General features: G+C 40.0%; 1 protein-coding gene across 1 annotated transcript; it reads right to left on the bottom strand.

Annotated features, from left to right (window-relative positions):
* Positions 1-4915: 4915 nt before the first annotated feature.
* On the bottom strand, positions 4916-7316 carry LOC105048827 (purine-uracil permease NCS1-like). Its single transcript, XM_010928286.4, has one exon. It carries the CDS (start codon positions 6636-6638, stop codon positions 5106-5108), a length of 1533 nt encoding a protein of 510 aa, XP_010926588.1. The 5' UTR covers positions 6639-7316; the 3' UTR covers positions 4916-5105.
* Between the last annotated feature and the right edge of the window lie 2421 nt (positions 7317-9737).

Below are 9737 nucleotides of genomic sequence, written 5' to 3' on the forward strand. Positions count from 1 at the left end.
ATCTCATAACATAATCAGACCTGACCTGAACAAATCCAATTCAATCAAACTTGATCCAGACTTTAATGCTCAATCAAATTGAACTAATTAATAATCTAATCACTAACTAAACCTCCATTAATAATAAAGTTTCAGTCCAGTGGGACTCTTCACCAGAGTCTCCATCCAGTGGGACTCTTCAGATCAGCCATTCGATTGGAGAGAAACTTCTAATATGTGTGATCTCACAAATTTGAACCTAAACTGATAGCATAGAAATAGATTTCTGTACCAATCAGAGTAACCATCTAGCAATAGTATCCAACATCCAGATAGACCGAATGTATACAAAACAACACTCAAGAATCTACTTGGATACAGTTACCGTATAATTCATTCCTTTGACCCTTGATGCTAGGATGACTTAGAGTTTAAACTATCAATTCTTAACAATACATTCATTATATGTCTCAACCTAATAAATCCTATGACTCCTCACAAGGACTGTCCTGGCCAAGATCTTACTAAATTGAAATACAAAGTATTCTCTCCAATTCTTTGGAGTGATCAATTTCATTTTGACTCATGCACCTACTTCATAAATACTTGACTGTGTCTAGAAACCTTCAGATCCTGAGTTAGAAATTCAAGTAGTCTAGCACCAAAGCATAGTGAACTACTTTCAAGTTACCGTGGTGATCTCAGATCGGAGGAACACTTATATCCATATCCCTTCGAAATAACTCTTGATAGTAGAGTGCTCCGGAGTTGGTCACATTCAGTGAAATATACTCCTACATTTTATCTGCATGCCATACCAGCATCTCTACGCTCTTTGGTTAAGAGAACAACCAATTTATATGCATGGCACACAACGACCTACACTTGATATGTATATCGTCCTATTAATAGCATATCATTTGATCGCGAACTCATTTAAGGACTAAACGATAAATTCTTCTTTATCGATTTAAAATAGTCCTAAAGATTTTTATTATAACACAAAAGTTCGATATAGAAGATGTACAAGCTTATAATGAAAAATATCAAATAAATATCTTATTAATAATTAATTTATATATAATTACATCAAATAGCATAACCGTCAATAGGTTGATGATTGATTTTAGGACATATTTTCTCATAATAATACTATCCAAGAATTCAAATAATTAATGTCCAATGAAAGAAAAATTGGTTAATGGTCACCTACTGCTGTTATTCCTATGGCCTGCAAGGACCGCTATTTCCAATGGTTTTATAGTCATGGATATGTTGAACCTCTCTTCTTCCTCCCAATTGCCCGAATTTGCTTCTTTTCTTCCTCTTTCCAATTGGGAGCAGTGGAGGAGGCAAAAGCTAGATGCCCCTTCTCTGACCACATGTCGACTAGCGACTATCAAAAAAACAAACCTAATTAGTGGACCACCGGCCATCTCCTAAGGCTTTGAGAAGCTCTTCTTTACGATCGGATGAAGGTGGAGGGGTCCAACTTGGCACTCCTACCAAATTTGGGTCGGCAACCATCAGAAGATCACAATCAACGGATCGAAAGATCTACTACATTGTTCCTGACGATTGGGAGGAGGAACCACCGATTAAGCGAGATCTAACAGTTCCTTCCTTGCCAATCACCCCCCTTTTTTTATTTATTGTTGTTGGAATAGTGGGCTAGTTGTCAGAGATTGAGGGCCGATGAGGTAGCATGGTGCGACGGCTGCCAGTGGTCGATCAAAGTCTGGCCATCATGAATGGAGGAGGGAGGGCACGACAGTGGAAAACCATGAATGCCATCGTTCCTCTTCTTCTCTTTTTAATATTTATTTATTTATTCAAATAATTCTAATCTTTTAAAAAAATAAGTCTCTGATCTTTTAAAATAAATAAATAAATAAATAAAAATTATAAATTCTTTATGGTATCCAGGAACAAATCCTAATCGTGATGACTCCAATTACAAGCAACCAACGAGGGTGACCAATCAAATCTACATCTATATAAATTTTATATGGATATAAAAGCTTTAATCTTCAAGTCAAAAATCTGTATGGCTCTAATACTATAATATTAGAATTTTATGGGATAATAAAATTTTTATGAAAATGAAACCATCAAAGTCATCCAAGATTTCTCAAGTAAGTCGATACCTACAACAAATCGGCTTGCAAACCACCTGCTGTAACCACCAGAGAACTAAACTGGATGTGCTTCTCACTGTGGTTGAGCAGCACTTTGATTTTCTAATTCCAACTCTGATGGGAAAGATCTCATAAGCTTTCGGATGATTTAGGGACCAAGTCTGTTGGGAGGGTGTTCTTTTATAATGTGCTTCATTCATTAGAGACAGTATATAAATCAGTCACAAAGACTAGAAGATGGATATTACCCATAATAATTGTATAGAGTTTAATTTTATCAAACTATCAAATATATCTCTATCATTTTATTGAAGGTTTATCCTTGTTCAAAATTCTGATTAATCTAAAATATATAAAAATAAATTTTGATATGTATGTGTTAGCATGAATCGTATCCGGATAGGATTAACCGGATAAAAGTCCAACAGTAATTCATCTACTTTTTTTTGCTGTATCTGCACATTCTTTGTTCGACTATTGCCACAGGAGCGTCTGTCTTCTTCGCTACTGTCATGGGAGTGCATTTTCTTATGATGCGATGTGTTCCCTCCACAGAAGACGAGATGATACAGGATAGGACTATTGTTTCATGAGAAGCACCAATCCAAAAACATCCTTCCTTATTTCCTATATCTAGCTGTTCCAAAGCTCTGTATGATGTTTGAATTTCATTTGAAGGCTCTGTACAGACGCTTTGTCATCCTACTTTGGCATTTCTACTTCATTTTGTATGCCATTATACATGTATATGTTTTAATATGTATCATGTAAACTCTACACTTTTACTTTAATATAATCTTAGGCGGTTTTGCTTACTAAAAAAAAAAAAACCTGCCAACTCAAATAGATATTTCTTTTTTTTAAAAAAAATGGAATTTCAATAAAAGACCTAGCAAACAAACCATGCAGGTTTCTAGAGTTTAGATACTTTTGCTGTTCTCAATCCGAGTATTTTAGAAAATAAGAATTAAGTAGTAGAAAGAATGCACAAGTGGACCAGCCCTTCTAATTATACATGGATAAGTAATCTAATTGGGGATTACAGAATGCTTATCAAATAAGGCTGACAAGTCCACTTAGATATTTGTCTTCATTCTTCATTTTATATGGGATGCTTCAACAAGCAAGACGTACAGGAAAGGCTAGATTAGGTATGTAAAGTCGACGTAATTTGTTAATATTATTTAATATTGTTTTATCTTATCTCTTGTTTCTCTATTTCGTGGTCCTAAGGACAACACGAGTGATAACTGTACCAAAAAATAAAGACAACACGAGTGATAATATGAATTGGTTCAGTGCTAGATGAATAAAATATTCACACGTGAATAGCTTATGGGCATTAGAATATTGTTAAATCGGTGAAAGAAAAATTGGATCTTAGCCAAAATGTGGAGGAGGGAGAAATTGACGAATTATAACTTGTCACCCTCTAAAGCTAGCAAGAAACATTTTCTCATGCTAGAAATGAGGAATAGCTCGATCCATTTTTCACGGGTCATTGTAGTCCTTTTTGTTGATAAAATAAAGTCTAGGTGTTAGGTGATTAGATCATGTGAAGATTTTTCATCTTCATACGTTATTTTCTACAGTGAATTAACGGTAAACCACTGCTATTTTGTTTAGTCAACAATGATAAAGGCTCAATTGGGAAAGTTTATTTAAATGCCTCATTGGATGACCGTGCTAAAGAACGTTGAAAGACGAAGACAAAATTATAGCAAGGTGCAAGAGAAAAATGCCTTACCTTGGGAAGGGACTGGCCCTGGGGTAGGTAGAAATGAGCAATTGCCCCAACCCTATGTCCTACATTGATATTCTAATAAGATGCAAGGATGACTTTCTATAATTTTATAAAAAAAAAATAATTAAATAAATTAATGATGAATTTTATATGTTGCTTAACAAATATATTTATAAAAAATTATTGCATATAGATTAATTTTTTAATAATAATCAATGTTTAAAGTATGTTAGTTTTTAATAACGAAGATTCTATTTTTTCATTTGTCTCGGGTCTGAAAAATATCAGGACCGGCTCTGATTATGGGACGGTTAATTTAACAACGGAGACTTGAACATTCCCAAAAAGATATGAAGGCACTGGAGCTGTAAATAATTAAAAAAATTAAATAAAGAACTATAATTTAATGCATCGCTAAGTTTATTATATTTTCTAAATAGTAACATTGTTTTCTCAAGGTAATGAGTACTAGAGCTGCACCAATTATTTCATTGAACTAATAAAAAAATTCATATCAAACAATAACTAGTTGAGATTACATATTTCTAGAATAGGACCCTCTTCCTTCCCATCTAAATATGCTACTAAAACTTATGTAAATCTCAACGAGTCAAAGGTGTATGCTTTGCGTGAAAGAAGGATTTATCTTCCTTCATACTAATCCACTGTCGGATCATCCATTGATCACTTTGGGATCCATACAGATACATGAATGGTGGATTTTCGTTCACTTTGAGGTCTGCACGCTGGGTGATCCAACAGTTGATTCAATTGAAAAAAAGGTGAATCCTTCTTTCTTGCGAAAGATAGAAGCCCTATCTGCAGCATGTTAGATGGATGGATGTCCAGATGCCACCTGACACCTGCATAAAACTCATTCGTCCTGTTTGAACGTAACAGGATTCCTAAACAACTGTTACAATTTTGAATATATCCATGTGCCGTCATTTCGTTACCCTGAGCAGTTGAAACCCAAAGTGAGGCAACACCGTCTTCCTTAGGGAAAGTCGGGATCGTATATACAGTGGCCATGGCCGTGACATATACATATACATTTACATATTAATATATAGACACATAGTTATTTGATGATAATGGAGGAACTAGACACGCGTGAGGCGGAGAGAGGTTCATGAGCTGATCATACTCCACTCTCCTTGGTAATTCGGTAACAAAACAATACATGAAGTTATGTACCCAAAAGAAAAAAAAAAAAAAAAACAATACATGAAGTTTACCACCTATTAATTTTTCACATCGCCAAGTAGTCCGTCCATCAAGGAATGGGAGGAAGAAGAAGAAGAAGCAGCAGTTCTACTGCTACCACCATTTAACCACTTCCAGCGAGAGAGCGCTAAGTACACCAGCCCGGACGAGAAGAAGCCATAGAACCAGCCGATGTTGTAGATAAATATAAGGGGCACTGGCGTGGACTCGAGCATCCCTAGCTTGTGAAGAAATCCCGGCACTATTGGCACTATGCTTACCACCAGTGTCACCATGGCCACCACGTTATACCCACCACGGTAGTAGTAGACTCCATCGGGGATAGTAGAGTAGAGCTCGTCCACGTCGAGGACGGCGTGGCGGAGGACATAGTAGTCGGTGAGTAGGATGCCGGCAAGGGGCCCCATGACAGCGGAGTACCCCACAAGCCACGTGTAGACGAAGCTGTCGGGCGAGTTGTAGATCCTCCACGGCTGGAACGCGATGCCGATGAGCGCGGTGAGCAGCGCGCCGGATTTGAAGCTGAAGGTGGAGGGGCTGAGGCTGACCAGCGCGTTTGCCGGAGCAACAACATTGGCCGGGATGTTGGTGGTCAGGATCGCAAGTGTGATCCCCGGGATGGCGAGAATTTTGGCGAAGGTGCTGCCGATCTGGCTGAGGAGCTCGATGGGGTCGGAGATGAGGCGGCCAAAGATGGTTTCCGTAGCGGAGGTGACAGCGAGGCCGACGAAGGCGAAGGAGCCCATGAACAAGGGGAGGCCCAGCTGGCCGAGAACCTGGTCAGCCTGGCTCCGGGCGTAGCGCGAGAAGTCAGAGATGCTCAGCATCACGGCAGCCCAGCTGCCGACGTTGGCAGTGAGGGAGGGGAAAAACAGGGCCCAGAATTGGGGCCAGGTGAGCCGTGGCGGCTCGGACAGCATGGGACCGAAGCCGCCGGCCCGGACGTAGGCCCAGGCGAGGAGGAGACCGGCGAGCAAGACCAGGATCGGCGCCGAGTACTTCTCGAGCAGGCGGATACCCCTCATTCCTCTCCATACGACGGCCAGCTGGGCGAGCCAGAAGAGGAGGAAGCAAGCGAGCTCCAGGGGGGAGGTGGCGAGCCAGGGGAGCGGGCGGGAAAGGGAGGAAGAGCGCAGGGAGGAGGGTAGGAGGAGAAAGAAGGCCTGGCCGCCTATCCAGGACTCGATGCCGAACCAGCCGCAGGCGACGAGGGCGCGGAGGAGGGCGGGGACGTGGGCGCCGCGGACGCCGAAGGCGGCGCGGGCGAGGATGGGAAAGGGGATGCCGTAGCGGGTGCCGGGGGCGGCGGCGAGGAGGAGGGGAAAGAGGAGGACTGCCTTGGCGGCGACGACGATGGAGATGCCCTGCCACCAAGCCATGCCCTCCTCCACCAGGCTGCCGGCGATGTAGTAGGACGGCACGCCGGTTACCAGCCCCACCCAGAGGCCGGCCATGTCCCACGCCGTGAACGTGCGCTGGCTGCGGGGTACCGGCAGGAGATCCCGGTTGCCGGCCGCCTGAGACCCCGGTTCTCTTGTGTCGGCCGTCATAATGGCCGCCCGGCGACGAGGAATTGGCCAAAATTAGGGGAGGGAGACGAAAGCGAGTGGTGGCATGGTAACGGGGGTGGATAGTTGGAGCAGGGAGAATTTGAAGGGGCCGGGAGTAGGCCTCCGTAAATAGAGTTTGATGATTGATAAGAACGTCAACAAAGGATACGGGTTTGAAGAAACTGCAAACCCAACCTGCCAAAATATTATAAACTAGCAGGGGAAGACTTTCAGTTGCGTGGCCGAAGGATAGATAACAGATCGAGTTCGAGAGACAATTAAACAATAACCCATGTACGTCAGTCGAGAGACAATTAAGCTGTGAAAGCGCTACTGCTATGTAGCGTACGAGAACGCAGCACGTAATCTCCATGAGCTAGATGGTGGGATGGAATTATTAATTAATTAGAGTGGAAGTTGTAGCGTGAGTAAAGAGACTTGAATTATTAATCAATCAAGTGGCAGAAGCAAAGGGGAAAGAGAAGCAGGAGGTGGAGTGTCTTTATCCGCCATGTGCTTGGGTTGCCCGAATCTACGAGGACGAGATGCGTGGGGTGACACACGAGGTGGCAGCCGGACGAACGCGAGAGTGTGGGAGAGAAGTGCGGTTTCTCTGTGGCCGCGTGCGCGGTGCCGGGGGCATGCTGCCCTGTGGTGGAGAAACAGCGGCAAAAGTTGGCGGAAACTCTTAGTGTAGGTGGCAAGTCCCATTTCAATACAAATCACCCTTTATTGTTAGCAAAAATATCTCGTCTTCCGTTTTCAATTGGCAATTAAATTGAAGGGATTGGTCTCCTAATCATGGCTGTCCCTATATTATGCAACTACACCATTCTATTTTCTACCTTGCTTATGAGGGAATCGATAAGAGGATTGGGACATCATTTATGCTCTCTCACGAGGAAGCTGCGCTGAGTGGAGTACCGATAACCACATAAGATCAGGGACCCGAGTGGAGGTTGGAATAAGGGTAGCTATACATTCAGTGTCCTAATCACAGTGTGTTTGTATTTTCTATAAAAATATAATTTATTAGTAAAATAGATGAATTAAATTATTTAACTATGGATACATCCATGGAAATCAGAAAACAAAAATTGTAGATCCAATATGGATTGCCACAGAAGACTATCCAAATTAGCTATACTATTAGTTTTCAATAGATCTATGACACCTCAACAAAGAGCGGTATGACTGTATGAGCAAAATGCATCAGCTGTATAAAAAAATGGAGTCTTGCATTAGCAAAAGATGGATCAAAAATTCATCATTTGATAACTATTATAAGTCAGGTCCTTCTAAGTTGCATGCAATTCCACTATTAGAACTATAACATTAAAAATCCTGGCGCCATCTGTAACTAATAGAGCACTAGTACCACTAATGACAGCCCCTCGCTGCCAAAAACACCACTCTTCTGTACACTGCCAGCAAAGTTTGACCTTGGAGAAACAAGGAGAAAGAGCCACAAAAAATTGCCCCAATTAATAGTCCCTTTGTAACAATCACTAGGAGAAAATTGTGAACCTTTGTTGAAACTTTTAAATAAGAATACGATCTTTAAATTGCACGGCTAGGGTTCACTGCATACTTTTCAGCAATATCTAAAATTTAAATCCTGGACTTCCTTCAAGAGCAAGTTTTTAAGGATCTATTGAAAGGAGGTGGGCGCACACGCACTCAAAGATGAGGGTAAAAAGGAACTTAATAACTCTTATTGCATATACTTTGAGGTTTCCAACACTTACACAATTTTATCTTGATATGTGGCATATTTATACTCAAAATGAATATTTCAGATTCAACTTGATGATCAAGAATGCATTTGCTAAAGAAATAACTCAGCATTACAAACATAAATAAAAAATAAAGTGAAACAATGCAACTTTTTAGATTTTTCGGATAGACTACATATCTTCCACCAAAATGATCATAATTCTCTGTAGAAAATTTAGATTGATACACTTCTTAAAATATTAAAAACTAGATAGACACAGCTTTCCAGAGATATATTATTTGCCCATAGTTATTAAAGTCTTTAATGAGATATTTAGCTTCAAAGTAACCCTAATGATAGAATTTGAACAATCAAGTTTAGTTTCCAACAACATCCCTCCTTAAACTTGACTTTTTCATTACTCCAAGCTTTATTCGTATGTTCTGAAAGTTATCATATTTGAGGGGTTTTGTGAATATATCTGTAATTTGATCAAGAGACTTTACATATTTCAACTCAACTTTCTTCTTAGCAATATACTCTCAAATGAAATGAAATCTTGTGTCAATGTGCTTGCTTCGATCATGATAAACCAGATTCTTTACCAAGACTTGAGCTGACTTATTATCAATTAGAATCTTTGTAGCTTCCTCTTGTGGTGAATAAAGTTCTTTTAAGAGTCTTCTTAGCCAAATAGCATGACAAACACAAGATATTGCAGTAACATATTCGGACTCACATGTAGAAAGTATTACTATTGGTTGTTTCTTAGAACTCTATAAAATTGCATTATCATCCAAGAAGAATACGAAGCTAGTGGTGCTTTTTCTATTATAAAGATCTCTAGTAAAATCACTATCACAATAATCCATCAATTTAAAATCTTTTGAAGATGAATAAAATAGCCCATAATTAAGAGTATCTTCAAATAACGAAGAATTCTCTTTGCTGCCTTCATGTGAGAATTAGAGAGATTTCTATTAAGTGGCTTATAAGCCCAACAACAAGTGAAATATCTAGCGTTGTGCATGTCAAATACCTTAGACTCCCCACAAGATTCTTGAATAGTATAAAATCTACCTCTTTTGGATCCGTCTTGGATAGCTTTATACCACACTCCATGAGAGTATTAACTGGCTTGCAATTTAGCATATTGAACTTCTTAAGTACTTCTTTTGTGTATCCTTCTTGTGAGATGAAAATCTCTTTTTCTAGTTGCATCACATCAATTCCCAAGTAGTAGGACATAAAAGCCATATCAGTCATTTCAAATTTTTGTGCCATAGCCTTCTTAAATTCTTCAACATACTTGGATTATTGTCGGTGAAGATAAGATCATCCATATAAATACATACAAATAATAATCTCCATTTTGCTCCTTC

The sequence above is a fragment of the Elaeis guineensis genome, chromosome 7 (assembly GCF_000442705.2).
Source record: "Elaeis guineensis isolate ETL-2024a chromosome 7, EG11, whole genome shotgun sequence".
Lineage (NCBI taxonomy): Eukaryota > Viridiplantae > Streptophyta > Magnoliopsida > Arecales > Arecaceae > Elaeis > Elaeis guineensis.